We start from the raw sequence: 27626 nt of genomic DNA, 5'->3' as shown, positions 1-27626 counted from the left end.
TGTAAGCAAGGCAAGGCAAGGCCAGGCAAGAAAGGGGCAGGCAAGTGAAGGAAGGGGATAGGTATGGAAAGCAGTGCAAGCAAAGGAGTGGTAGTCAGGGCAAGGCAAGGTAGGTGAGAAGTAGGCAATGAAAGGCAAGGCAAGAGAGGGGTAGGCAAGGTAGGGTGAGGTGAAGGAGGGGTGGGAAATGAAAGGAAGGACACGGAGCAGTTGGTAAGGCAAGGCAATGCAAGTCAGAGGAGAGGAAGACAAGGCAAAGCCAGGCAAGAAAGGGGTAGGCAAGTCAAGGAATAGATTGGTGTGCAAGGCAATGCCAGCCAAGGGAGGGGTAGTCAGGGCAAGACAATGCAAGGGATTTGTGGGCAAGGCAAGAGATGGGTCTGGAAGGCAAGGCAAGGGAGGTATAGGCTATTCAAAGCCAGGCAAGGGAAGGGTAGGCAAGGCAATGCAGTGCTAGGGATAGTCAGGCATAGCAAAAAAAAGGCAAGGTTGGGGAGGAAGGCAGGTAGGCTCAATGCTTCAGGGGCAGATGACAGGTTGCAGCAGCCAGGAGCAGCTTGTTGTCCTAGCACATTTTGTGTGGGAGCAATCCCCTGACACTTGCCATTATGGAGGTGGTATCAAATTTTTGGAACTAACCTTCTGAAAAAGGATAACAGTGTTCTTCCTTAAGAATGAAAGCACATCGTCCTGCAATAATAATTGGGTGTCCAGGGAATGAAAGAAACAGCCACAGGTTTTCTGTCTGGCATCTTTTGTGTGGGAGCAACCTCACAATGTCAGGTAGTCTCCACATTTCAGAGGTGATCTCTGTAATATTTGGCAGTCCTTTTATTTTGGGCCACATAAAGCTATTTCCAGCCTTGATGTATAGATGATATACTGCACTGGGGAGGTAATGCCCAGTAATGGTGTTCTGGTACCTTCATATGGGATCAGTCCCTGGATGGTTTCTATTTTGAGGTGGGGGGGTCACATTTCTTCTGAGATGTGGGGTCTTAGTTGCTCTCTGTGGCACAGAAACGATTTTTGGATCCTCACATTTGGTGGGCTTGGTGAATTTAATTGCTTTTCCTAATATACAGTGCTACCAGTCAGAGCTGTTAAATCCCTAGAATGGGAATGTAAAAGCCAAGCTGTTGGGCTTTTTGTCCTGGTCCTTTTAGTGTCTGAGCACTTAGTGGTGGGGTTCAGTTTTGGATCCTGACTCCGTGACACTGAAGGATTATGAGGGTACATAGAAGGTGCAGATACCGGCGTGTGAGGTGCAGTTCAGTGGGTGCAGTTGAAGGTGGAGACAGCAAGAGCTTTCTCTCCTGGCATTTTTGTGAGTTGTGTTTTTGCTGGACATTTTTGATTTTGTTGCTGGATTCTGAGAGAGTGGAAAAAATGTATTAGCACACATAATTGGGAAGGAGTGCGTGGTGCAAATAAGAGTTTGCACATGAACGGGGAAGGTCAGCCAAAACCTTTTTGTCCTGACACATTTAGTCTGAGACCACTGACGGGACGTTGTCACCTTTGGAGCGGCACTTTGGGCTGGTTTGTGCGTACACAGGGCCATCTACAGGAGCTGTTAAACGGCGATACGGGGGGAACGTCCACTAGATGGCCCCGTGCACGAGAAAAAGGCGTAAATGGACCGTGGTTACCTCAAAAACCGACGAGTGCGAAGATCCAAAAGTTCAAAACGTCCTCTACTGCTCTCAAAGAAATCGTGCCAGAAATCAGAAAGACTTCGCTGACCGTCCCTTCCATTTGCAGACTTGTATTTGCACAACAATCAAGTGGCAGCTGGTTTTCCTTGCAGCCTGAAAACTGCACACAATTTCCATCTCCGCTATACGTAGACATTGTGCACTTTTCGGTCTCATGGAGTTTGAAAGGTCCATCCACTTCTCGTACAAAAAAATGTCCTTCCCCGTTCACGTGCAAACTTTTACTTGCACCACGCTCGAGTGGCAACACGCACTCCTTCCTAATTATATGCGCTAATATATTTTTTCCCTTTTGCAGAATCCAGCAACAAAAAAATGCAAACATCTGGCAAAAATAACTCTCGGAAAAGCGCCAGATGAGAAAGCTGCTGCTGGCTCCACCTTCAGCTGCATCCATTGAACTGCACCACAGCCCCGGTATCTATGCTTTCCTTCTCAGCTCTGCGAACCATCACAACCTTCGGTCTCACGGAGTCAGGACCCAAAACTGAACCCCACCACTGAGCGGGGCTGCGGCCGTGGGGAGCGGGAGGTGCTCCCGCTGTCAAAGGGGGCGAGGGGCGTGTCAAAGGGGCCCTTCCCGCGGATCCACCGCCGCCTCGGGTCCCGTTCCCGGAGCTCCGTCCCCTGCCCCGCCCCGGGGTCTCGCCGCGCTCTCGGGGTCCCCTCCCCAAGGCCCCGCGGAGCCACTCGCGGAGCCCCCGCGGGCCCCGGGGCGGGAAGGGCGGAGCGTTCTCCCGCCCGGGAGCGGTTCCGGGTCGGGAAGGCGGGATCTGCGGAGGAACCGGCACCGCGGGACGGCGGCGACATGGTGGGGAGGGGGTCGGCGGGGAGAGGGGGGAGGCGCAGCGGCCCCGCGGCGGGCTCTGACCGCCTCTCCCCCCGCAGCGGTTCCGCTTCTGCGGGGACCTGGACTGCCCCGACTGGGTGCTGGCCGAGATCAGCACCCTGGCTAAAATCGTTAAGTGCCCGCGCCCCCCGCGTTCCCCTGCCCGCCCCCTTCCCATCCGGGCCCGCTGCTCACCCTCCTTATTCCCCGCAGTCCTCGGTGAAGCTGAAGCTGATCTGTGCCCAGGTGCTGCGGGACCTCCTGGGGGAGCCCATGGAGGTGAGTGCGGGGCTACCGCTGTGGAGGCCAAGTGTTTCAACACTGCAGTGGCATAATCAGCAATATTAATTAATTTCATATTCTTCATGCGGCCTCTGCAATAAGAATGCTACCAGCCACTGCTAGTAGCAATACTCTGCATATTAAATATTATTAGTATTAATATTAAGGTAAGAATTATGAGTATTAATGTTGGTAGTGAGTGTGTTACCTGGTGTTTACCGTGATGCTCTGCTCTCCCACAGTATGAGAAGATCCTGAAGCTGACCTCAGACGCAAAGTTAGGTGAGCACTGCTGTCCTTACTGGGATCCCCCCATGGAGCCCCACTCTGGGGCTGGGCAGCAATTCGGTTGGAGTTGCCTTCCCAAGGTGGCAGAGCTCACCCTCCATCCCATCCACAGAGTCAGGGGATGTGAAGGCGACCATCGCTGTCCTCGGCTTCATTCTCTCCAGTGCAGCCAAGCACAATGTAGACAGCGAGTCCCTGTCAAGTGAGCTGCAGCAGCTGGGGCTGCCCAAAGGTAAGGGGGACCCTCAGGGTGGCACCAGGGGCCAGACCTGGTGGGATGTGCCCAACGCAGTTCCCAGCGCTGCTGCCTTCATGCTCAGATGCAGGGCAGGCTGGAAACTGTGCTGTTCTCCATCACCTCCCTGCTGCGCCATCCATCCCCAGGGGCTCCTCGGGTGCTTTGATGGGGTTTGGTAACTGCAGGGCTGATGTGAGCAGGGGGGTTCTTGTCCTGTCTCTCCTCATGAGCAGAGCATGCCAGCGGCTTGTGTCGTTCCTACGAGGAGAAGCAGAGCTCTCTCCAGGACAGCCTCAGGGCCTGTAGCCTTCGATGTGAGTGGGATGGTTGGATCTTAACAGGGTTTTGGGTGTTGGTGGCAGTCACCCTGCTGGAGTGAGCCAGGGTGCTGACACCACCCCCACTACCCACCCCAGTGAGCCAGCTGGGCTTGGTGCGCTGGCGGGTGGATTACACCCTCAGCTCCAGCGAGCTGCAGGAGGTCAACGAGCCCCTGGTGCATTTGACGTTCAACGTGCAGAACAGGGAGTGCGGGAGAACGACGGCTGTCTCTGTGACCCTCTCGGCTGACAAGTTCCGAGTGCTGCTGGCAGGTGAGGCTGGAGGATGGGTGGCAGCAAGGACCTCCAGGGCTGTGGGGGATGCTGGGAGGGATGCTGCTGGGGATGTAGCGGCTCCACCACAGCTCCATCCTCTGCAGAGCTGAAGCAAGCCCAGACCCTGATGAACACCCTTCTCTGAGGAGCCAGCCTCCCATGGTGGGAGTCACGGACACCGAGTTGCTGGGTCGGATCTGGTGCTTCTGGCTGGGAAGGGGGATATTTCCTTGCTCTCCTGGCTTCTGGGGACCCTCGGGGTAGCTTCAATAAAGTCCCGGTGACAAAGCCGAGCTGTGTCGTTCTGTGTCTCCCCGCGGCGGGGCCGCCCGGCAGGACTACAAGCTCCGGCATCACCGCGCAGCCAATGGGAGCGCGCGCCGCCCGCCGCGCAGCCAATGGGAGCGCGCGCAGCCAATGGGGGCGGGCGGGCGCAGTGGGAGCTGCCGGCGGCAGCGCGGTCGCGGCGATGCCCGAGTGCCCGGAGCTGCACCTCGCCGGCTGCTTCATCAACGGCGTGTGCGGCGGGCTGGTGTTCGCGGGCGGCGTGGAGCGCTCGGCGGTGGGCCGCGGCCCCGAGGTGCCGTTCCGCAGCGAGGCCTACCGCATCTCGGCCCTCGCCCGGGGCAAGGAGCTGCGGCTGACGCTGAGCGCGCTGGACCCCGCCGCCGCCGCCCCCCCGCCGCAGGACCTCGTGTTTCGTTTCGGCATGTCGGGGTCGTTCCGGCTGTGCCCAGCCACCGAGCTGCCCCGCCATGCCCACCTCCGCTTCCTCACCCGCGAGAGCCCCCCGCGGGCCCTCTGCTTCGTGGATTCCCGCCGGTTCGGGTCCTGGCGCCTGGGGGACGCCTGGCAGCAGGACCGCGGGCCCTGCGTCGTCTCCGAGTACCAGGCTTTCAGGTGAGCGCCCTGGAGGAATGCCCCCTGGTTGGGTTTGACTGCTTTTCCTGCACGGACATGCCCCGGTGACTCTTGTTGCCCCGTGCTCTGTTGCAGGGAGAACGTGCTGAGGAATCTGGATGACAAGGCTTTTGACAAGCCCATCTGTGAAGCCCTCTTAAACCAGAAGTATTTCAATGGAATTGGGAATTACCTGCGTGCTGAGATCCTGTACAGGTAAAGTGGGTTGAGCATCCGCTGACCTGCCACGGAGGTTTGGTCTCCAAGAGTTTGCTGGAGCTCGATGGCTCTTTGGCTAAGTTGGCTGTGCCTCCTCACCTGGTAGATGTGGACAGTGCCAGAACCAAGGGCTCAGGCTTGTGTGTAACTCTTTCAGGTTGAAGATCCCTCCCTTTGAAAAGGCTCGGACTGTGCTGGAGGCCCTGAAGGATCAGAAGCAGGAGAGGAGGAAGAAGGTGAGGAATACCAGGTGCTTTCACAGGATCAGAAGGTGGCAGATGTCGTACCAGGGGTTTGGTTGCCTGTGGCCCTGCAGGACGAGCTGTGCTCAGCTTCTGCCTTCAAGAAGTCTGTGAATATTTTTGGGGTGGGTGAAGAGGAAGAGATGAGTGAAACAAACACCTTGCAAGCTTAACATCTCCAAGAAGGCTGTAGTAAAGCCCAAGGCTGTTCTCATGGCCTTTTAAAGTGACTATTTTAAAGAAGCCTGAAGACAAACTACATGACCTGAGGGGTGTTTTTAAAATTGCTGATGTTTGTGTGTGTTAGCCCTCTTTCATGTCTTTGTAGCTAAACTGGAAGCCCACAGTGGGGTGAGCTCAGGGCTGGCATGTATGGAAAGTGTGGCAACTCATCCTCAGGAGGGCAAAAGAGAAAGAATTTGGGTGCTGTTGGAGAGGAGAGACCCCGAGGAGGCAGAAGTAGCTGGCAGGTGACTTTCCTCCCCTTCTCCACCCTTGCAGGATCCTTCCCTGACACTGAGCAAGAAGGTGAAGCTGATGAGGAAGAACCCAGATCTCCTGGAGCTGTGCCACACCGTGCCCATGGAGGTCATCACGGCAGGTGAGGCGACAGGACAGGATGCTGGGGAGCAGGGACAGTTGGGGGAGGCTGGGGCTTTGCATTTCCGGCATCAGGAGGTTGGGGAGGGCATCCCGACACCATGATCATGGCTTCTGCTCTAATTCTGTCCTTTCTCCCTTCCCAGAGAAGCACCTTTTGGACCCTGAGCACTCGGATAACTACACCACCTTCAAGAACTGGCTGCAGTGTTACTTGGTGCCTGGCATGAGCTCCCTGCGTGACCGCAACGGCAGGACCATATGGTTCCAGGTAGGTGCCTGGGGTCACTCCCTGGGGCTCCCAAACCACCCCTCTAGCCCATTTTCTGCTTGCTGAGACTCCCGAACATTACACTGTGTGGCTGGAGATCTCCCTCTGCACCAAGCTGCTGGGCATGGAGGTGACCAGGACCCTCCGGCCAGCTGGCCAAGGGATGGTGGGCAGTCTGGAGCAGATGGAGGGAATGAGGTCTGGAGCCCTGTTCCTCCCTCCTGTGCCCTGTGTCTGTGGCCTTGCAGGAACAGGACTGACAGGAGAGTCCCCAGTGCACAGGGCAGGCAGAGCAAGCCTGATTCTCCTGGCTTCCCAGAGAAATGTGGCTCTTTCCCTATCAGTGCGAGAGGGAGAAGGGGCAGGGATTCTGCTGCTGCTGCCTGCAGAATGACTGCACCCCAGTCAATGCTCTGTCCCTTCCTTGCAGGGAGAGCCTGGTCCCATGGCTCCCACAGGTGAGTGTCCTCTCTCCCGCCCGTGGGACCCACTCTTGCTCTGGGAGGGCTGGACACTGGGCAGCCCTGTCTTTTCTGTATAGCACAAGGGCACAGGCAGGAGCAAAGCCCCTCTCCCTGGGGTGCTGACAGGCCTGTGACAGCCGTTGGCACCAAGGGACAGAGCCCATTTTCCCCAGGGCTTCCTACCAGCATCCCAACCTGCTTGGGCACAGCTGTTGCACTGGCAGGATGGTTTTTCGTCCTGCAGTTCCTCAGTGCTCAGCTCACATCACCCAGGACAGCATCCCTGCAAGCGTGTCCCCCACTCCCCCTGACCTGGGCATGTCCTCTCATGCAGGGCAGAAGCACCAGAAGATGCCCCGCAAAAAGCGCGCTCAGCTGAAGGCAGACCCTGAGGCACTGACCCCTAAGGTAAGCAGCTTTGTGGTTGTGTCTGGCTGTCCTGTTCCCCTTAACCTTGCTCAGGCTGCTCCTGAATTCATGGTGGTGATCCCATATGGAGGTTCTCATCCTCTATGGTGCTCCAAGCACGCTTCTCCTGCTAAGCCGCAGCTCTGATGTCCCCCCAGGTCACCTCACGCGCCTTGAAAAGGCGCCCCAGGGCTGCAGCAACCCCCCAAAAGTCAGATGAGAAGGAGGAAGGGGAGGAGGAGGAGGAGGCTGATGGGCCGAGGAAAGGACGTGCTCGCCGGAGGAGGAGAGGGACCCCTGCTCCAGCCTTGCCTGAGCCAGAGGTGCTTCTCAAAACCAGAAGAAGCCACCGGATGTCTGCACGCAGGGGCAGAGGTGAGGCTGCAGCCCCTGCGGCTTTCAGGTGCACAGGTGGGGGCTGTGGGAGTGCTCAGTTGTAGGGACTGACGGATGCCACATGGCAGGAGAGGAGCCAGTGGGGCAGAGCCAGACACTCCCTCGCCCTCTGACTCCTCCTTTCCCTCTCTGTTTTTCAGGTGCAGTCCCTGTCATGTGAGTGCTGCCCACTGCCCACCTCCTGAGGGGCATTTAGTGGCCCAGGAGAAGCTCAGGGAGGGCTTGGCCAGGGACGTCCGTTAGTGATGGGGGAAATGGAGCTTCTCTGTACCTGTGCTCACAGCTGCTTGCTACTGTTGCATCCTGCCAGTGCATGAGGGAGAAGCTGGGCTTGGTGGTGGGGTATTTTCCTGCTGTCCAGAGGCATTAGAGGGGAAGAAGAGCCAAGACCTTACATTGTGCTGGACTCTGACTCTTCCCTCTGCCTAAAACTGGGTTCTCTCTTCCCTTTCTGGCTGCTGCTCCAATCACTGTTTTTAGCTGAGTAAATAATTAAATATTTTGTGTAGAAATCACTGTGCACGCCTTTTCATGCTAAGGATAACCCCTCTGTGCCCGGCCTCTTCCCCAAGGGGCTGTAGCAGGCTTCCCCTCCACCTCACCTCCCCTAAAGTAAAGATAAGCTCTGCCTCCCCAGTTCCATGAGTAGTGAGATCCTGCTGAGGAGGACACTAAGGGAGCAGCAGCTACAACAAAGCACCTGGGAGGAGGCAGGTCAGTGCAGTTACCTGGAAAAAAGTTAAGAAAACAGGCTGAGCTTGATGTAATTCTCTTATTTATTTGTGCTCTCCATCTTCAAGGGCAGTGCAAGGGGCAGGCAGAGGAAGGGAGGAAGGAGTAGAGTGTGTTTTTTATAGTCACTGCTAGACAAGATTAAGGCTCAGACACAGGAGCCACTGTGGAAACTGCTACTCCCCAAGGCCCTGGGGCTGGAGCAGAGCCCATGCAGGGCCACCAGCCTGTCCACACCCTTATCCACACTTCAGCGAGCTCAGCACTCAAGCCCACCAACCCTGGTTGGGCAGTGGGCAACTGTCCTCCTTCCCTGAGGAACGCGGTTGTTCTCAAGTGCTGCTCTCTGATGGCTGGGTGTGGGACACGGGGACACTGCCCTGCTCTGGAACTGCTGTCTTGTACAGCTCTTGGGATCGAGGAAGGCTCAGGCTGTGATTTGAGCTCACAGTGTTGGTCCAGGTTGCTGCAGCACCAGCCAGAGCAGTGGATGGTGTCACTGGCTCAAGACCAAGAGGACAGAGAGCACGCAGAAGGGTGTGAAGGAGAGCCTCAAGCCCTGCTGCCCCAGGGGCAGGGTGCCCTGTGCAGCTGGCCGCTCCAGGAGGTCGCAGCTGAGGAGGAAAGCACATGAGGCTGAAGGCACTGATCTCCATCCCCATGCACACCCAGCCCTTTGGCATGGACCATGGACTTACAGCATTGCCTCTTTAACGGGGAGGGAGGTCTGGAGCCAGGCAGTCACGGTGCTGCCATACGCCTCGTAGAGCCGAACCACCACGGATTCAGGTCTGCCCTCAGCCTTTGGGGGACAGTGCAGGTGGGAGTTCAGACAAATGAGACAGGCACAGCCTCTCCAACCCACGTTGTTCTGCTCAGCTGAGCCTAACCGCCACTCAGTGTGGAGGAAAGAGCAAGCCATGCTTGTCAACAGCACCTTAACCCCCTCTGCCCTCCCCACCTCTGCCCTGGCACCTGCCTGCTTGACGGTCTCCAGCACGATGGCAGGTGAGCTGACAGAAAAGGCACTCCAGGCTGGGCACTGGGCAGAGCTGGCCGGGACCACGTGGAGGGGGAAATTCAAGTTGTAGGCACGCTGAATCACACCAGCCTCCTGGAAGGAACCTGCATCACAAGAACCTCTGTCCAGCCTCGGCACGTGCACAGTCAGAGACACGCTCACCCCAAGGTTCACTGGTGCATCCCCCACCCTGCGTGTTCCCATGGGGCCTGTCACTCACCCCGGTGAGGCATCACAGCGTAGGTGAACTGGTGGTGCCCAATGTCTGCTGTGGAATCAGGGGACTTGGGTGCTCTCAGCCTAAGGCAACGAGATGTTAGTGAGACTGGTGTCTTGGCAGCACCCACTGCCACACGGAGTAGAGCCAGAGGAGCACTGTGACAACTGCTCCCCTCGCTACCTTGAGGCTGGGCCCAGGGGTGGAAGCAAACATGCAACAGCAAACAGACCCTGGACAGTTCCAGAAGCTTAAAAAGCTTGGGTGTCTTCCTGTGAAAATTGTGGCTGATAAGAGTCAAACTGAAATATACAGTTTATTGTAGCTTGGTATGCACTTGTAACATTAACACTGCTGTTCCTTCCCTCTCATTAAGCCTTCCCTCCTGGGGTATGTTCTGGCCAGCAACAGAAAAATCTGATCTCTCCTGAATTATCTGTGAGCATAGCTCACAGGAATTAGTTATAATGTAAGTCAGCCAAATTCTCAGACAACAGACTATTTATTAACTAAGGTCATTTAGGATCAGGTGTTGCCTCGACTTCCAAGAGACACCTCATAAGACAAAGTACCTGCAGCAGCTCCCCCCTCATCCATCTGTAACTCACAGAGAGAGGCTGAGGACGTTCCTGTGGGCTGATGCCCCATATTTGCAGTCGTTCAGCAGAGCCACCCCAAAGCCGTGCTCAGAGAGATCCATCCACTTGTGAGCCCACACCTGCAGCAGGTACCAAGGGATGGGCTCACTACAGAGAGCCACTGCCAGGAGCAGGAGCAGCTTGGTGCTGGGACCAGGCCACCATCCCTCTCACCTCGAACCGAGCCCAGTCCCAGGACGTGTTCCAGTGTGTTGGCCGCTGCACGTGTCCAAACTGGATCTCGTAGGTGGCGTTTGTGCTCCGGACCTGCACAGGGAACTCCACCTTCAGGAACTTGTGAGCCTCCTTCCACTCAACCTAAATGTAGGAGCAGAAGGGCATCACCATGGGGTCTGACAGGCAGAAGCTGCACTTTTCCTTCCCTGGTGTGCAGCAGCTGGCTTGCACACAGCCAACATAAGCTACAATAAAACCACACCAGAGTCTCAACACCAGGATGAATTCTTCTTGTCCCTCGGGACCTCCCCCCACCCTCAGGCTGCCTTTCCTTAAGGCAGAGGAGGACAGGCAGTGGGGGGGGGTCCAAGGAAGAATACAGGAGGGGGAATGTAATTCCTGCCACACAGGATGTTGGTATCATGCAGCAGCCACGGGCCAAACCTGGGTCAGGAAGCGGAGGTATGGGCACGTGGCGTCCAGGATGATCTCCTGGGTTAAGGTGCTGCTTTTCCCGACCTGCAGGGAGAACCTCACACTTCCCCGCAGGCCCCCAGCCAGGGTGATTTCCAGAGGCTTCAGCAGCGTGGTCACTGGCTTCCTAGACAAAGGAATGAAGGTAGAGATAGTCTCAGCCTAGTAGATCCAGGTTCCCAAATCCCAGTCCAGCCTCCCACATAGGAGGCACTCACTTCTCCAGAGTGAATGCTCTCTTACAGCTAGGACTGACAGGGAGGCAAGAATCTTAGGGCAAAGCCAAAACCCAAGTGCTGCCTGCACTGCTCCTCTACCTGGTTTCCAAGTGATAATCCATCACATCCCAGGCATCCCAGTAGAGGGGAACATCATCAAAGAGTGCAAACTGGTTCGCATAGCAGCCCTCTGGGATTGACTCTCTGAAACAAAGTGGAACAGAGAAACAGCAGCATCAGAAGGGCTGGCAGTGGACAAGAGTGTACAATGAGAAGTCATCCTGGGAGAGGTTTGAGGAGCCCAGGGCCAGTGACTGAGTGACACAGACCTCTCGGAGTCCAGCAGCCGAAGTGAGGTCAGGTGTCCCATCATGTCCAGGCAGACAGCAATCACCCCATTCTCCATGGTAATGGAGCCATCCACCTTGGAAAAAGGACAGAAAACAGGTGTCACAGACCCACAACTGCAGGAGCTGAGTGCCTCAGTTGCAAATTTACTATGTGGATTTGCTGGATGCTGGATTCCTTAGATTTCTCCCCAATCAACCTTTGACACAGGGAACATGGTTCTGAAGCAAACTGCCTTGTGCTTACCTGCTTCCTCACTGACACAGGCTGAGAGGGCAGCAATGGCTCCCTCACTAGAGCATAGCCCATGCTGGGTACTGTCACGAGAGCTGGAAAGCAAAGAGGTTCTATTCCAACATCAGCCCCAGACTGAAACCTAAGTCACACTGTGCTGCCCTAGCGCTCTCACATCAGACCTACTACCTCCTCTCATACCCTCCTCTTCTTCCTCCATACTTCAGGGGACTTTATTCCATTTCAAGTTGTCCAAGGAAGAGTTTGAACAGCCAGTAAAGCCCTCCCCAGGGCAGGGAGAGGCAGAGTATTCCCTTGTTAGCTGACTCTGCCCCTGTAAGAAATTCTGATACAAGAGTTATCCCAGGTCAGACATACCCAAAGTCTCTGTTCCATCTGGCCCAGGCCTGGAGATCACCTCGGTGCGTTCCCAGGGCAAAGTGTTCAACACAAGGGTGCTTTCGGTGCTCCCTGCCTTGGGCTGCAGCAGATCCCTGCACAGGGACTGCACAGCCTCCTCCTGCAGCTCAGCACCAATCCTGCGGATCTCTGTACAACAAAAGGGCCTAAGTTGGATCTGAGAGAGCTTCTGGCGCTCCTGTGCAGTGTACACACACTTTATCGCCTGCCAAGCTACAATTACTAATTATCATTAATTATTATTATCTATTAGTGGGTATTTCAAGTGTATAATTATTCTTAACTTTGTTATTACAAGATTACGACGAGCTATGCCAGCTCAGCTGGAAAATTCTGGTTAACTAAGCTCCTGCAAGCACCCATGAGCAGGCAGGAGCAAACCTTCATGGAGGTCTACCCTGGCATGCCAACAGCAAGCAGAGAAGTCAATAAATTGGGATGGTTTTCAATCCCTTGGCTCCCCTGCTAATTTAACACTATTTCAGACACATATCTGCACAGGCTTGCCCTGGCAGTCCAAGATTGAAACCACTGCAGCCCCACCAGGCAGGACCCAGTGTGCTCTGGCAAGTAAGTGCCCTCCTAGCCAAATTTCTGCTCACCTGTGTAGTATTGCAGGGCATCCTCAACCACGAGCTGGATACAGCTGCCTGGCAGGACATCATGGAACTGGTTGAGTAGCAATAACCTAAAAGAGAGCAGAACCCAGGAGAGGATGCGAGAGCACCGTATTTGTTCTGGCTTAGAACAAACCAGAAAGTTCTTCTCTCAAACAAGAGCCCTGTTTGCAAGCCAGACTAACTTAATAACTGTTCCTTATACTCCCATTAGCCAACACTTCAGAGAAAAGGATTTTTTCCATAGCATCCTTTAAATCCCTTTATGTTAGGGCTTGTCAACTGTCATCTTTACAGTAAAGCACAACCACGGGGAGTACGAGCTATTTCTTTTTATCCCCTAAGGCTACCAGATATGTTGTTGTACAAGTTCAGACATGTCAAAACTGGGGAGGAACAAGCTTAGGTTGGAAATGAAGCTTTCAAACAGCAGAGTAGTGAGGGTTTGAAGTTATCTTCCAATGGGAGAATCAAGTAAGCCACCGAACGCTTTCCAGGTGGATCCCTGATCAGTTTATGGAAGGGGTTACAGACAGTGGTAGGTAGGCTACGTAGAGTGCTGCAGTACTGAATCCTCTCCCAGCACCAGCAATGCCCCTGTACTCACTCCCTCACCTCCAGAGCCGCTGCAGCTGGCTGGCAGGGTACTGGAACACATTGTCCTGTGCCACAGCCAGGGTGCTGAGCACTTCGACGTCATGGAGTATCCTCTCACACTCTCGATTCCCTTTCTTTATCTGGTATAAAGAATATATATATTCTTATATATATAAATATATGTATTTCTTGAGCGTCAGGAAATGGGTAGCTGGGAGTAGATCTCTCACATCAGCAGCAGAAACCCAGCTCCAGTGCAGGAAGGTTGGTTACTTGTAGGTGTCACGAATTTGCATGGCCTGGGCGTGGGGACCCTCACCTGGGCCTGGGTGGTGTACGTGCCATTGTGCAGCTCGAGGAAGAGCTCTCCCACCCAGGTGCACAGCTGTGATGACTCCTTCTCCAGGACAGAAAAGAGCTGGTCAGGAGTTGAGATCTGCACCCTGTGGGAGAGACACAGGTACAGTGATGAGCCAGGGAGAAGCCTGGGACATGGCTAATGTTGCATCCCATCTGGAAAGTTGACGCTCCTGGAACCAAGGCCTCAGAAACTTCAATACAACTACACACAGTATTCCCCTCACCCTTCTCCTACCCCCCTCCTGCTCTCCTGGGACCCTTGAACCTCTCCTGTGGACATTCTCCAGACAGGGACTGACTGCCAGGCACAGCTGCTGTGCTGGACACTCAACCCATGACTCTACTGAGGGCTCATAAGCAGTCCAGGCCTGCCCTGTGTACCTGTTCTTACAGCTCTTGATGATACAGAGACCCATGAAAATCCTTCCCAGCCCTCTGCTTGCCTGTCTCTCTGCCCTGCTCTCTTTCTTTTGGCACTGCTGAAGGCCGGGGCTGGCTCAAAGCCAGTGGTCCTGCCAGGAGAGAGGAGCTTTCCTCTCACCTTGGCAGTCCATCTGTGTCACTCATTCTCTTCATTCTATCCAGCATTTTCTGTGTGGGGCCCCCTCCTCCATCTCCAAAGCCAAAGAGGAACGCGCTGTGGTTCACACATCCTTTGTCCTTGTTGTTCTTCACTGTCTTCAGCACCTGGAGGGATTTTTGGGCAGCTGCAATCCCCTGGTGCCCATCCCCAGCTCCCACAAGAAAGCCAGGTCAGCCTTTAGGGTGCAAAGCCCAGTCCTGCCCCTTCTCCCCAGCCCAAACTGCCAAAATCAGGCACAGGCACATCTCGGAACCAGGCAATCAACTGCCAGGCACCCAAATGGCCTTTGTCCAACAATACTGCCAGCTACCCCGCTCCCTTCCCAGCTATCCCCCTCCTCTCCCAGGAGGCTCCAAGGGGCTGGCAACTTCACATGCAGGTCTCACTCACCTCCTCCACAAGCCCATGCATCCCATAGGAGTCACCAGGAGGGAAATGGGTCAGGACTCGGGAACCGTCAATGCCTTCCCAGAAGAAGGTGTGATACTGGAGGGGAGCGAAAGGACAATGTGGTACACAGGGAACAGACATTCCAGAGCCTCCTGAGGATTAAAACTGGGCCTTTAGTTTCTCTCCATGAAGCTGCAGAATGTCCTGATGGATCAGTGTAAGGAGATAGCTGCACAAGGAGAGGGAATGCCACAAGGGCAGGGTACAGCAGGGAGAGGCTGGATTTGCTGACTGTTGGACCTGCACAAAAGTCACAGCTCCTTGCCTGGAAGCAGAAGGAATTTACAGGCCAGGGGCCCAGCTGGAATCTCTAACCATGACCTTTTCCTCCCCTAATGTCTGACAGGACATTGCTACCACCAAAAACTGGTGGCTTCTGGAAGCAGAGCCTGTGTCAGCTGAGCTGAAGGGCTGTGGAACCGACAGGTCCAGCCCTGCAGAAGACTCCAGCATGCACACATCCATCCCCTGGAAAGAAGAGATGCACAGCTCACAGGGAAGGTATTCACAAGGTTCCAGCTGAGCTTCTGTGTGAGGAACCGCTGAATCCCACAGCCACGCATCAGCTGGGGCAGCTGGGCTGAGTATCCAAACGTGTCCGGCAGCCAGAACTGGGAGGAGAAGAAACAGGAGCAGAGGGAGAGAGAAACACATGAGTCAGGCGAACCTCATACACAGCAAGAAGTGAAAGGAGATGGTGTGCAAGGAAGGTGAGCTGGAAAAGAACAAGCACCTCTGTGCAGATTCGGCCAAACTGCTCCTGGAAGAACTGCTGTCCCTGGAGGAACTGCCGCACCATGGACTCCCCACTGGGCAGGTTCCCGTCCTGGGGGAAAGGCACAGGGAGTCTGTGAGGAAAGCCAGGCACTGGGGAAGGGGAGGTCTTGTAAGACCCCCATTCCCATCCACCTGATCTGGAGATCACAGGGAGGAACTGAAGAGAGCTCAGCAGAGGGAAAACGGAGGAACACAGCTCACTGAGTGCAAAGATCCTTTCTCAGAGAATGATATGGGAGAAGGATTGTATTTTTGCTAGGTTAGACACTTCAGCTGCTGCTCCTAGGCTTGGAGACCATCACCAACCAAACAGGATCAGCAAAGGCTCTGCTGTCCCCTCCAGTGCCAGGCCCAGTCCCAGAAGGATGGCACAGAGGGGATTCGGCAAGCCAGGCTCACCGTGCTACTCACCATTTCCACCCAGGTGCCTCCAACAGGAATGAACTGCCCCTTGGCCACGAAGTCCAGAATCTGTGCATAGAGCCCAGGGTACCAGCTCCGCACCCACTCAAACTGCTGCGCCTGCCAGAGAACAGAGATCAGCCTCAGCTCTCTACCACTCCACACCCAGGTCCCTCCTCTCTGCAACACTTCTGGTCATCCCCCCATCTCTTGTTGCTGGAGAAGCAACATGCCATGAGCAGAGGAGAGGTCTCCAGAGAGAGATCACTGACCTGGGAGCAGGCAAAGGTGAGCTCCGGATTGCGCTCCATCAGGCGGACCACGGTGACCCAGCTCCGAGCACACTTACGGATGGTCTCCTCATAGGGCCACAGCCAGGCTGCAGGGACAGGCATGGCCCTATCATAGTTATTACTCAACACAAGCTCCTCCTGGAGCTAGAACCCCTCTGAAACCCCTCCTGGGACGAAAAATCGAGGGGTGAAGCCCAACAGATGGAAGACAGCAGTCTATAATTCATCCCTCATCCCCAGCCCCATCAGTGCTCCAAAGGGCACCCCACACTCCCCTGCCTCTGTGAAAAAGCAGCTGTGTACCTCAGGGCATGGTATCCAGTGCCTGAAGCCCAAGGGCAGCCCACTCTCCCCTTGGGCAGCATGCCCTGGCCTCCATGTGAGCAAAGAGGGAGTGTGTGCTGCTCTCACCAGAGTCAATGTGGCAGTGCCCCATGGCATGGATGGTGTGCTGGCTCTCGCCGTTCCTCTGGCTGAAGATGGCCGCAGCCAGGTCACGGGCAGCAGGGAAGGTGGAGGGGTCCGTAACATCACACACATTGACCATCTGGTTGGCAGTGTACAGTGCCTGGAAACTCCTCTGGTTTTCCTCCCCGAGAAGCTGGGGTTGGGAGGCATAACAGTTTTACTCAGGCCACTGTATCAGCTCATGACCTGCCTCAGGGAGAACCTGGTACCTCCTTCCAACATCTGTCTCAGCCAGTGGTACCAGGTAAACACCACGTCCCTGCTTCACAAACACGACCTTATGCCTTTTCTCACATGCCTTCTAAATCCAAGTTATACATATGCACATCCCAGGGGACTCTGGTTAACAGATCCTGCTTTAGAGCTGAAAGTGGATGAAAAACACCTATGGCTTCCCTCTGTTCAGTTTTCCCCTTCTGCAGAATATGCTGAGCTAGAAGGGACCCACAAGGATCATCAGGTCTAGACAGAGTCAATTGTGCTAAAGCAGAGCAGCAGCAGACCCTCCTTCAGGGTCTTAGGTCATGGAACAGCAGGAGGAGATACAATGAAGTTATGGAAAGGGTGAGAGAAGGGAAGAGAAGGAGCTCCCATACCCGGGCCATGTCCAGCAGTATTTCCAGATCTACCAGCAGGTCATAGACATCTCTGTTGAAGATGACCAGCTCAGCCTTGTTCAGGGTGACCCTCCTGTCTGGGTCAGGAGGGGCAATCATGCTGCCCTTGCCAGCTCCAAAGAGCCCATTGCAGGCCAGCTCCACGTACAGTGTCAGGCTGTGGGACCAAAAGGAAACCATCAGCAAGCAGGTCACAAGCACCAGGACACAGATGAGGATGTCTCACCCTGGCCTCCTGTCTTCCAACAATACCAAGCTCACCCAGTGGCGAGGAGCTCGACTGACCACCCACCTGTGGGGCTCTGACTCTTTCAGGCTGCTTGTCAGGATGTAGCTGGTCTTCTCACCTTCCTTAGTCAATCCCTGCACAGGAAGATGGCACATTCAACCAAAGTCCAGCTGGATGGAGGGGTCTGGTCCCATATGGTGTGGGATAATGATTCCCACAAGAGCAATCAGCACAGAAGCTGCTGCTGCCCCAGCAGCAACATAAACCCTGCAGGCACCACCACACAGCACAGCAGGGACGTAAAAAGTCACCATTCTGTACATAGCAGGGCATCTGGCACACCCCTGATCCATGCCTCCTTACCTGGACAGGCTGGGCATCTCGCCACACCATGGCCTCCCCATCGCTCTCCCAGACAAAGTGCACTTCCCGCCCTGCCCATGCCAGGGGGATGCTCAGCTCCACCTTAAACCAGCATGTCTCCCACCTGGAAGAGAGCAAGTAGCAACCTCAGCCCACGGTGTGACTTTCTCCCCAGGGAGAGCCTCCTTAGAGAAAGCTTCCTTTGAGCTCTTCCTTAGAGCCTCCAAGGAGAAAGCTGAGTGAGGGCAGCCCATGAGTTTGATGGGATTCAAACACAACAATGCCACCTGTCCATACAGACTTCATTTAATCTATGTCCCTCTGGGACCCCAGAGAAACAGTCACTGGCATCTTGTCTGACCAATGCTGGGATAAAAATCTTCTCCCAAACCTGACAAAGCAAACATCCCCCACCTAAGCATCAGGGACACAACCATGATCACAAACAGCTCTCAGCAGAAAGGATCCATGAACTGGGCTCTTCACTCTCCTGGGAAACTGACACAGCTTGGGCTGTTTCCTTATGAAATCTCCCTAAGGGCTTCTGGGCAGACACCTTCGAGCACCCAGGGGGAAAAGGATTATCATCTCCTTTCTTCGCCATTAAGAACTCGTGAGGACTCACATACACAGGAGACATGAGCTCCCACCCCACCAGGGTCACAGCACCACCGAAATCCTGTACTCACGTGGGCCCGAAGGACTCTCCCACTTCAGCCGGCCTGAATTCCCCCACAACAGCCTCATCGTAAGAGATGCGCCGCGGAGTCTGGAAGCAGGAGAGCGATGCCGGTGGACAGCGATCCCCAAAAAGCCTGAGGTCGAAGATGGCCACGACATATTAGTATGGTCAGTCCCGCAAGGGCGAGCCCGGGGGTGGGACAGGGAGCACCCTGTTTTCCCCAGCTGCTACTCAACACCCCCAACAGGATTAACAAATCACAGAGTAACGAAGCGCCGTGTTAGAGAGGCTGGCGGAGCGGGGAAGGCTGTGCCGTGGCTGTCCGGGGTGTGTGTTTTCTGTGTGCGATTTGTTCCCTCGGTGTGTGTTCACCGAGCCCCGGCAGCGCCCGAGGGCAGGGTGCCCCCCCCCCAAGGGGACACACGCGAGCTGGCCCGGCCGCCCACCAGCGCCCCGGGGGTGCCCCGGAGGAGGAGGAGCGGAGAGGCCTCCCCGCCGCCCACCTGCCCCGCAGGTTGCAGTCGGTGAAGTAGGTGTCGGAGACGAACTTCTCGACGCGCTCCAGCGCCGTGCGCCTGTGGCGGGGCGCGGCCATGGCGGCTGCGGCGGGGCCCGCCCTGCGCGGCGCAGGCGCGGCCCGGCAGTCCCGGAGCCCGGAACCCCGGGATCCCGGAATCCCAGAATCCCGGAATCCCAGAATCCCGGAATCCCGGTTCCAGCCGGGCCGCGTCCGCCTCGAGGGTGCTCCGCGGGGCTGAGGGCCTGTCCCGGGGAGGGCCGGGCCCGCCGAGTGCTCCCCGTGTGAGGAGGCAGAACCCGCCTCGTCGCTGCCCCTCAGCCTGAGCAATCCTGCACCCACCTCTCCTCCTCCACGCCCCCGCTTCGCCTCAAAATCGCCCCCCCCCCTCCAAAATGCCACTCTGTATCATCAGGAGGGAAGGAAGAATCTGCACACGACGCTCAGCCCTGATGCTTTAATAGAAATACCGTGCCACACTCAAGTTTAAAACATTGGTATAGAGATCACGTGGGTCGTGGGCCGAGGATCACGTTACAGAATACAAAAAGCGAGACCAAATAAAATGGGGGGAAAAAAAAAAACAACAACTGACCTCTGCTATTGTACAGGCTGGGAGCAGAGCCGGGATGCTGGTTGGAGCACCGGAGGCAGAGGTGTCCCCGCGGTGTGCCCTGGGGACCTGGCCAGCCGCCCTTGCCTCAGCGACAGGCAGGCACAGGCTCCTGGGACAAGACACCCACCAAAAGCAGCACCAGCTGTTAACTTCTAAGCTGGTCAAAAGTCTAGATCACCCAAAATTTTCCCTTCCGGATCATCTTGAGCATACAACAGGATAAAAAAAGGGGGGAACTAGCGGGGGAGCGTGCATGACACCTTTGGAATGGAAGAGGACACGCGAGAGCACCTCCCTGGCTGGTTACAGCAAAGCAGGAGAAATGAGACAGGTGACTTATTGCTGGCAGTGTGTGAATATTCCCCATCGGGGGCTCTCTTCCCTCTCTTTCCCTTTCTCCATAGGAGGCTCCTGTTCCAGACCTGCCTGCTGTGCATTGGCTGCCAATGAGTAGTGGCCCCTTGGGGGGCCACCTGCTTTCACCCTGGCTTCAGGTCCCCCTCTGGCCCTGCTCCCCAGCCTCTCCCTGTGGAAGGGAGGGAGCTCCAGTGCCAGGAAACAACCTGGGACTGGATGATCTTTAAGGTCCCTTTCAGCCCAGGCCATTCTATGATTCGATGAACCTGCTGTCTTAGAATTCAATAAATCCATGGGAGAGGTTGAAGCAGCGAAAGAGCCCTGCCCGTGGCTCCCCATCCAGGGAAGCCATGCTGGGTGTGTAGGACTGGCAGCATGGATTTGTGCAAGGAAATCTGCCCCCTTTGAGGAGACAGTGCAGTTGTGGCTGTCGTGGCTTACAAAGTCTGTGCTGACTTCTTTATTTTTAAAATCAGAATCTTCCCACGTGCTTTAAATATCTGCCGGTGTTACACTTATCTGCTTAAAAAAATACATATCCCATATGTGGATTTCAGGAGTGAAACACTCTGAGACCCCCCTACCCCTCGCTCTGCTCTTGCACACACACAAACACACACACATGCAGAGCAGCTCTATCAAATACTGGTTTGGTACTTCCCATGGTGTTTTCTCCAACACAGAAAGGGAAAAATGTATCAGCACAATCATCTCCAGCTAAGTAGCTCAGCAACACTTCCCAAAAGCGAAGATCCTTTGAGCTGGAAGATGAGGTGGATAAAAATTACCCACCAACCTCCCCCCAAAAATAAAAAAATTAAAATTTTTATACTGTATATTTATCTCTCTCATAGGCTGCTTATACCTCAGTTGTTTAACCCCCAAACACACATGCTACCTCTGCTTCTTCCTCTTGGATTGTTAAGCCAATCTTATAAAATTCGTACACCTCCCTTCCCTCCCCTTCCCCACCCCAAAAACTGTATATTGCACAGTGCCTTTCAGACCAGGAACAGGGCTGTGGGTGAGTGAGTGTCTTCCTCCAGTTAAGAACAAAGACATTATTTCTTTTATTTACAAAAAAAGGAGAAAAAAGTTTCCACACAAAAGCACTACAATGGTAACTCCCTTTGGTAAAAAGTGTAATAAATGTCTCCATCGGTCTGTCTGTCTGTCAGTACTAATTATCAAGCCACCTGGTACTATGGTACACAAGAAGCTAGTACAGTTATGCTAGCACATTGAGCATACTTTCTTTAATTAAAAAAAAAAAAAACAAAACAAAGCAAAACAAACCAACCAACCAACAAACAAACAAAAACCCCCAAAAAATTGACAATTTGTACATTTATTTACAAAAAAGGAGGGTAACATGTTAAAATCGTGTTGTTCTCTGCTGTGTGTGTGTACGTACATGTGTGTGAAAAGCTGGTGCATGGCACTAGGAGAGTCTAGTAAACAAGCAGGTACAAAAAAAAAAACCAAACCAACCCAAAATAAAAATAAAACAGTTCCACTGGCACTAGAAAGGACAGACCGATCTGCACGGGGTGAGTCCAGCCTGGGAGGGAGAAGAGGGAGCGAGAAAACCCAGGGTCTGCTGCCCCATGGCCCCGTGCCAGAGCCCATAAAGGGAGGAGAATCCAGTGGTGACAGGCACCTGGGGATTTTGGGGACACATCCAAGTGGTCCAGTGATGGAGAGCATCCAGTTCTCCTTCCTCGCCGCTTAGGGCCTCCGGGGAGTCAAAGCCTCAACGCTGCTGGTGTGTACGAGCTTGTTGTGTTTCTCTGGGATGGCTCAGTTCAGAGAAGGGTCCTTCTCACCCAAAAAGGGCCGGCAGCCCGTGGTCCTAGGCGGAGATCCACATCCCCACAGGGAATCCCGCTGGTGACGGGTTGTACCAGCCACGCACTAGTCAAGTGGCCATGTGTTACGGAGATACACAGTGAGGGGAGAAAGGCGTCTTCCTCCTTCCCTGGATGCGCGCGCACACACACACACATCTCCCGGGCTCTTCCCTCGCCCCGGGGGACTTTTAGGGTGTCTTGAATATTGTGCTGTATTTGACACGGTACTTGTTGATGCTGACAAAGTGCAGGGTCTCTGTGTCACAGGTGGTGGTGCAGGGCACCAAGCCCTCCAACCCTTCACCCATGAGCCACTTGTTTGTCTCGGTTGCCATTTCGCGGGGCACGTGCTCCTTGGTCCATTTGTCCACCCAGGCCTGGAAACGCTGGTGCAGCCGCTTGCTCACTCTTTCGTGGGACTACAGAAACAGGGAGAGGAGTTAGAAAAAGGCAGCTTTGGTCCCCCAGACCGCAGCATTACACAAAGCTTGGCTACTGGTTGACACAACCAAGGGGATCAAACACAGAGGGAATTTGTAATGCAGACACTGGGCTAACGACAGAGGGAAAGCTCTGATTAAGGTCCCCCAGCTCTCCTCTCCAAGAAAATTAGTAGCAAAATGGGCTCAGAAATACCAAAAGGTTTATGCCCTTTGTTTAGTACAGCAGCTTTCAGGCTGGCAATACAGAACATATCCCACGGGAGTCTGAAACTTGCATGCCCAGCTCAGAGTCCCTTCTGCATTGCCCAGAAGATGCTGCTGTCTCCCTTCTCCTCCAGCACCCAGGACCAGGCAAGCCCTGCTCTTCCCAGCCCTTGGGGTCTGTCTCCAGTTCCCACAGACGGGTACAGTCTCAGGAAAGAGCAAGATGAACATGCATTACACATATCGGGGTGTAATTTTCCACAACTACTATGGAAAATTAAGACCTGGGTCAGGTCTAAAAGGCTTGAGAAGCTCTGGCTTAACAGAAACATCAGGAGAGGAAGAACTGTGCACTTTTTTGAGTAAAAGTGTCTGCCTAAGGAACGTAAAATCCCAGACAGATGGTATAAAGCCATGGCTACAGTCATAATTGAAAACAGCCAATATAATTAAGCCACCGGATTAAAATTTATGGATTTTATTATTTGTTTTGTTCTTCTCCCAAAGACTGACTGCTTTGTGGTGTTAACTGCTGAATCCAATAGATTTGTATCCAAAATACAATGTAACTTCCACAGATCCTTCAGTGTATTCCAGTAATCAAGGGCTATGCTGTAGGTTATATATTTAACACTTCAAGAATCTGTGTTCAGGTGTTTATGCTGAAGAATCTGTGTTCAGCTCTGTTTATGAGCTTAACTTCTCTTTGAGGTTTGTGCCAGTTGAATGGGACAGACAGAATTAAATCAAAATCCTCACTACCAGCATTTCAAAGAGTCACTACCGCAATAAAACATTCATCTGAAGTGGATGAAAGTTTAACAGAATTACTTCAAAACCAATGAAATAAACCCATTATTTGTATCTCATCAGGAAGAAACGTGGTAAGTAGTTGTTTTACGTATCTAAACACATGACTGAAGTTGATGGAAATATTCCCATGGGACGAGAAAAGGAGAGTTGTCAAAGCATTCAGACGACCAAATCAGCTTTCTCCAACGGAATCCTCCTGAATTTCACCAATCCAGAGTCACAAGCTCTGGTCATCTTGAATAAACCCAAATCTTTACAGCTCCAGAGCAGCCAGAGAGGCAATGCTTCCTTCCCCTCCCCTGGGTCCCAGGAAACACCAGCAGCCCACCCCAGTTCTCCCGCTGGCTCCTACCTGCTGAGCTCGCAGCAGCGCGGTCCTCCTGTACATGTAATCCTCCGATTTGATCACGTACACCATCTTGTAGGAGTTCAGTTTGAATTTACACTCCAGCTTGTCCAAGCTCTCCACGTTCTCCATGGACTTTTTACTGTTTCCTTCCTTCCCTTCCTTCTCCTGCTGCTCCCGACCACGCTGACACTTACGGATCCGCCTCAGATTCCTGTAAATCAGAGAAACACTCTTGGAATTAGTGCTCACTCTCTGGCACTAGCAGGCTGGATGTAGCTGGTGGATCTCAAGGTCAGGTTGGATGGGGCTTGGAGCAACCTGGCCTAGTGGAAGGTGTCCCTGCCCATGGCAGGGAGTTGGAATTAGATGGTCTTTAAGGTCCTTTCACAGCTCAGCCTGGGCACTCACCTGGGCAGGAAGACAGGTTTCTGGGCCAGGTGCTCCCGGAGCTCAGGGGAGGTAGAATCGGAGTTGACATATCGCTCCACATAGTCTGACCAGCGCTGAAAGCAAGCACAGAGCACACATCAGCCACTGCCTTCCCACCAGACATGGGATGGTTAAGGACGCTAAGCTGGAAGTCATACAGATGAACACAAGATCACTTTTGAAGGCTCTGTGCATCTTATCCCCAAAAAGGCAGGTTTCTCTATAGGGTTTTGAACATTTTCTAACACAAAATAAGCCAAGAAGAATTTGCCTGCTCGTTGAAAGCTTTATGGCATGCTTTGATGTTTCTTTGTCTTGTGCTAACAGACCACACCACACACTGGTCCAGTGCAATGTTGACCCTCACAGTCAGCTCTCTGGACAAGCTATCCATACCTCTGCTTCCACAGGGTCATCTGAGTTCTCCTCTTCTGTATCCAGCAGCTCAATGGTTAACTGAACTTGACCTCTGCTCTGAATGAACATCAGCTATAAAGAAAGAGCAGAAGGGACTTCAGTAATATGTTTGAAATAGAAAACACCTTCACATCCCACTGGGGCAAAGGGAGAATGAAGAAAGTTGGCAGACTTTTAAGGGAAACCCTCTTGAGCCCCCAAAATAAGTTTGAGGGCAAGGGAAGAGATATTATACACTGAGGCATTTATCCAAAGTACTTTACAGGCTCAGAAAGGGCCTGACCACTTCCTGCCTCTTTGGCAAAGGAAGCATGGATTTGATTAGCACAGGTTTATTAGCAATGTATGCAGGCAGCAGGGATTTAATGCCCAGGCAGTAGTAGCAAATCTCCCCACAGTCAACAAATCTGAGACACCAGAGAAACAGGAGAGTTTGAACTACCAAATTAAAACCAGTGACAGCCAAGCAGTCAGTATGATACAGCCCAAAGCTGCTGTGAAGCACAGGGGATACTGACTGGTGTTCCAGGAAATACATTCCTCCTTCAAACCTCATTTCTGAGGGGCCCTTACAGAAGCATTAACCTACGTCCCAAAAGCTGGCAACGCGCGTGCCGGTTTTGGCTGGGATGGGGTTAATTTTCTTCGTTTTTGGCTGCCTGAACAAGGGTCTTTTTTTAAAAAGACTAGTGCCTCTCCCTTCTTAAAGGGCTCGTGCTGCTTTTACACTGTGGTTCCCGGCCCAGCTCTACCTTGAAACAGTTCTCCTCGGACATGAGCTGCTCAGCTTTGCGCTGGTACGTGGCCTCCAGAAGCGTACGAGAAGACTGGGAAGCGAGAAGACCTCCCGTGGCTCCGTTGCTGTTCTCCGACAGGTAAAGGTCTGTCACCTGCACGCAGATCTCGTCGCTCACTATGTGCTGGAGCTGCAAAAAGGAAGAACAGGGGCAGGGTGTTTGCCGGGGGAGGCTGCTACGTGACCATCAGCACAGAATAGAAAGAAATAAACCGTGAGCTTAAACCGGGCGTTTAAGCTCAAGCAAAAGGAGGAAAAAAAAAAAAGTTGAAAAGGCATGAGTTTAGCTTCTTCCGGTTGCAGATGATCACTGCTGCTCTGTAAAAAAGCCATAATAGCTTTAAAAAAATGAGGAGGTGGCAAAGTACAACTACTCAGAGAAAAACTACGGGCAGGGAATACTCTGATCAGCAGCAGGGGAGGAAGGGCCAGAGTGCCGTGACACAGTATATCCCCCCCTCACCAAGAGGCTGCTGCTGTGTTTGAGGGAAGAGGTGGGAGGTTTAGGATCAAATCCATATTTTGTACAAGTTTAAAAATCAAAAGTCTCTCCGACTGTCTTCTGAGTTCAGTTAATCTCTGGACTGAAGGGCTTCTGAAGAGCAACTCTACCCTCCTGAAAGAGGAAAGGCCTTTCAGGCCATTCCACTTTCAGCCCCTTGTGTTTGTTTTTGGTCTTTGTAGTACAAAAAACACACAATAAGAATTTTCCCCTTGCTCACGCATTCTTCCTACCAGCCCAAAAAAAAGGACTGGAGTTTAACAGCCAAAATGAGCTACTCCAGCAGCCAGATAAAAAGAGACAAACGTTTTTAGAAAAGGCACACACTGCTCCTACAGCACTGATGGAAAGCAAAGGAACTATTTAAATGTCATTTAACTTTTTTTCAAAGTTAAAGCTAAATTAACTCTGGAGATGCTTTAAATACTGACATCCTAAAACATCCAGAAAACAAGAACAACTCTGTGTACATGTGGAGGATATTCTCAATAATTTAAATGGATCAGAAATTACCTTCTGCCATGTCTCTATGTGACGGTTAAAACCCACCCTGAATCTACCTGCTTACCCCTGAAATTCTCCATTTAGGCACACAACACTCTGCCTCCAGCGTGCAGAGAACAACCTGTCTGCTTCCTCCACCCCGCCCCACCTGCTTCCCAGGCTTTGCTGCAGTCACCTGTCGAACGATGCTCTGGATCAGCTTGTCCATGGTGAAGGCGATGTAGGCGTGGATGGTGAACATCTCGCGCAGGGAGTCCTCGTACTGCGACGAGTCCATGTTCCCGTCCAGGAGGTTGCGCACCATGTCCAGGAAGGCCGGGTAATAATCCTCGACATCAATGTCCACTGCAACAGGAGAGAAGGGGAGAGATGAACATACCACCCCCCCAAGAAGGGTTGCTCTGAGCTTTGGTCCTCAGGTGACCCATTCAAGTTGAAGAGTTACTGGAATAGGGTTAAACTTGTCTTTTATGAACACGATTAACTCCTTTTAAGGCCACAGTTCTTTCCTTAATCTCTCGCTTTCTACCTCTAGCCTCCTCCATGAGGTCTTTATTTCTGAAAGACTTTTTAAGAAAAGTTAGTTTAGTTAGGAAGCTTGAAAGATACTTTTGGTATGTAAGTGTAAAATGAAAGCTTTTATGAAATAACTGCTGCATATTATCCTTCTGCTATTCAAGTCCCATGTTCCCCATATCTTCCCATCTTCCTAGTGCTGCCCAGGGATAAGAAAAGAGAACCCCCAATCTTTAAGGGTCGCTGCCGTCACATGCCTGAAGACACCAAACAAGCCCTGTTACCACGCTACAAACAGAAGCACCTTTCTCCCCCAGCCTTCCATCAGAAGTCACTCACTGGGGTCCTTCAGTCGCAGCTGGATGGCAGGACTGTCACTCTTGTCTCGCTTTATGCCCAGCACTTCCCTCTCCCACTCCCGTTCCCGCGTCTCCTCCTCGATCTGCCGCTCGGCCTGGGTGCAGATCCGCAGCAGCCGCAAGCACAGGATCTGGTGCAGCCTCATGAAGATGTACCAGTTGCTGTTAACGTAGAAGAGGTTGTAGACCTCATCCATGCCCCGCAGCTTCTGGGCCGTCGTGTTGTTGAACATCAGCTTGGTTTTGGGAGGACTGCCCCCAACGCCGTTGTGCTTTTTTGCAGCCCCAGTAGCTTCATCCACATCCATTTCCTCTTCTTCCTCCTCTTCCACATCTGAGAGTTCACCTCGCTGAGCAAACAGCAGGTCTGGAATGAAGTGATACATGATCTGCTTGATTTTGTACTTGTCCTCTTTCTGGATTCCCGTCTGCCGCTTCACGTGGTGGATGATGAGAGAGGCAGCATCTTCCAGGATCTGCTTGTCTTCGTAGGCTAGCGAGAGGTGTGGGCCTGTGGCGACTCCAGCATTGTCTTCTGAAGCCTGCTCTTGCCTCTACAAAGGAGAAATACAGCACAGAAATCAGC

At 53.3% G+C, this 27626-nt stretch overlaps 4 protein-coding genes across 7 annotated transcripts in view; 2 read left to right on the top strand and 2 right to left on the bottom strand.

The window, feature by feature from the left end:
* The first annotated feature begins 2044 nt into the window (after positions 1-2044).
* COMMD4 (COMM domain containing 4) lies at positions 2045-4242 on the top strand. Of its 3 annotated transcripts, XM_064668485.1 has the most exons (8): positions 2401-2529; positions 2607-2678; positions 2761-2826; positions 3072-3111; positions 3230-3349; positions 3589-3669; positions 3772-3948; positions 4056-4242. In XM_064668485.1, exons 1-8 carry the CDS (start codon positions 2527-2529, stop codon positions 4094-4096), a joined length of 600 nt encoding a protein of 199 aa, XP_064524555.1. In that variant the 5' UTR covers positions 2401-2526; the 3' UTR covers positions 4097-4242. The 3 variants fall into 3 exon arrangements, with proteins under 3 accessions (XP_064524557.1, XP_064524555.1, XP_064524556.1); XM_064668487.1 differs by lacking the exons at positions 2401-2529; positions 2607-2678 and adding an exon at positions 2045-2135; XM_064668486.1 differs by lacking the exon at positions 2607-2678 and having other exon boundaries at positions 2442-2529.
* A 153-nt stretch (positions 4243-4395) lies between these two features.
* NEIL1 (nei like DNA glycosylase 1) lies at positions 4396-7732 on the top strand. Its single transcript, XM_064668482.1, has 9 exons — positions 4396-4851; positions 4948-5067; positions 5228-5306; positions 5814-5913; positions 6059-6183; positions 6614-6641; positions 6982-7055; positions 7214-7430; positions 7592-7732. The coding sequence occupies exons 1-9, from the start codon at positions 4421-4423 to the stop codon at positions 7609-7611; spliced, it is 1194 nt and encodes a 397-aa protein (XP_064524552.1). The 5' UTR covers positions 4396-4420; the 3' UTR covers positions 7612-7732.
* Positions 7733-8541: 809 nt separating this feature from the next.
* On the bottom strand, positions 8542-19052 carry MAN2C1 (mannosidase alpha class 2C member 1). Its single transcript, XM_064668476.1, has 26 exons — positions 18872-19052; positions 18376-18501; positions 17687-17810; positions 17387-17457; positions 17074-17251; positions 16421-16610; positions 15989-16095; positions 15726-15836; positions 15271-15363; positions 15032-15148; positions 14478-14573; positions 14046-14191; positions 13464-13587; positions 13163-13284; positions 12533-12618; positions 11889-12059; positions 11523-11605; positions 11258-11352; positions 11028-11132; positions 10681-10837; positions 10234-10377; positions 10030-10139; positions 9425-9504; positions 9163-9308; positions 8882-8985; positions 8542-8797 (listed from the first exon to the last, which is right to left on the bottom strand). The coding sequence occupies exons 1-26, from the start codon at positions 18961-18963 to the stop codon at positions 8680-8682; spliced, it is 3096 nt and encodes a 1031-aa protein (XP_064524546.1). The 5' UTR covers positions 18964-19052; the 3' UTR covers positions 8542-8679.
* A 2138-nt stretch (positions 19053-21190) lies between these two features.
* Positions 21191-27626, bottom strand: part of SIN3A (SIN3 transcription regulator family member A) — a 31924-nt gene continuing 25488 nt past the window's right edge. For both annotated transcript variants that reach the window (XM_064668474.1, XM_064668475.1), the window contains exons 15-21: positions 27021-27594; positions 26341-26510; positions 25116-25289; positions 24343-24435; positions 23926-24020; positions 23521-23728; positions 21191-22127 (exon numbers count right to left, since the gene is read on the bottom strand). In XM_064668474.1, coding sequence (XP_064524544.1) covers positions 21897-22127; positions 23521-23728; positions 23926-24020; positions 24343-24435; positions 25116-25289; positions 26341-26510; positions 27021-27594 — 1545 coding nt within the window. In that variant the 3' untranslated portion in view covers positions 21191-21896. The remainder of the gene's footprint in view (positions 22128-23520; positions 23729-23925; positions 24021-24342; positions 24436-25115; positions 25290-26340; positions 26511-27020; positions 27595-27626) is intronic.

Source organism: Pseudopipra pipra, chromosome 12 (assembly GCF_036250125.1).
Source record: "Pseudopipra pipra isolate bDixPip1 chromosome 12, bDixPip1.hap1, whole genome shotgun sequence".
NCBI classification, from domain to species: Eukaryota; Metazoa; Chordata; class Aves; order Passeriformes; family Pipridae; genus Pseudopipra; species Pseudopipra pipra.
The sequence above is the reverse complement of the archived record's forward strand: the minus strand, read 5'-3'. Positions and strand labels throughout refer to the sequence as shown.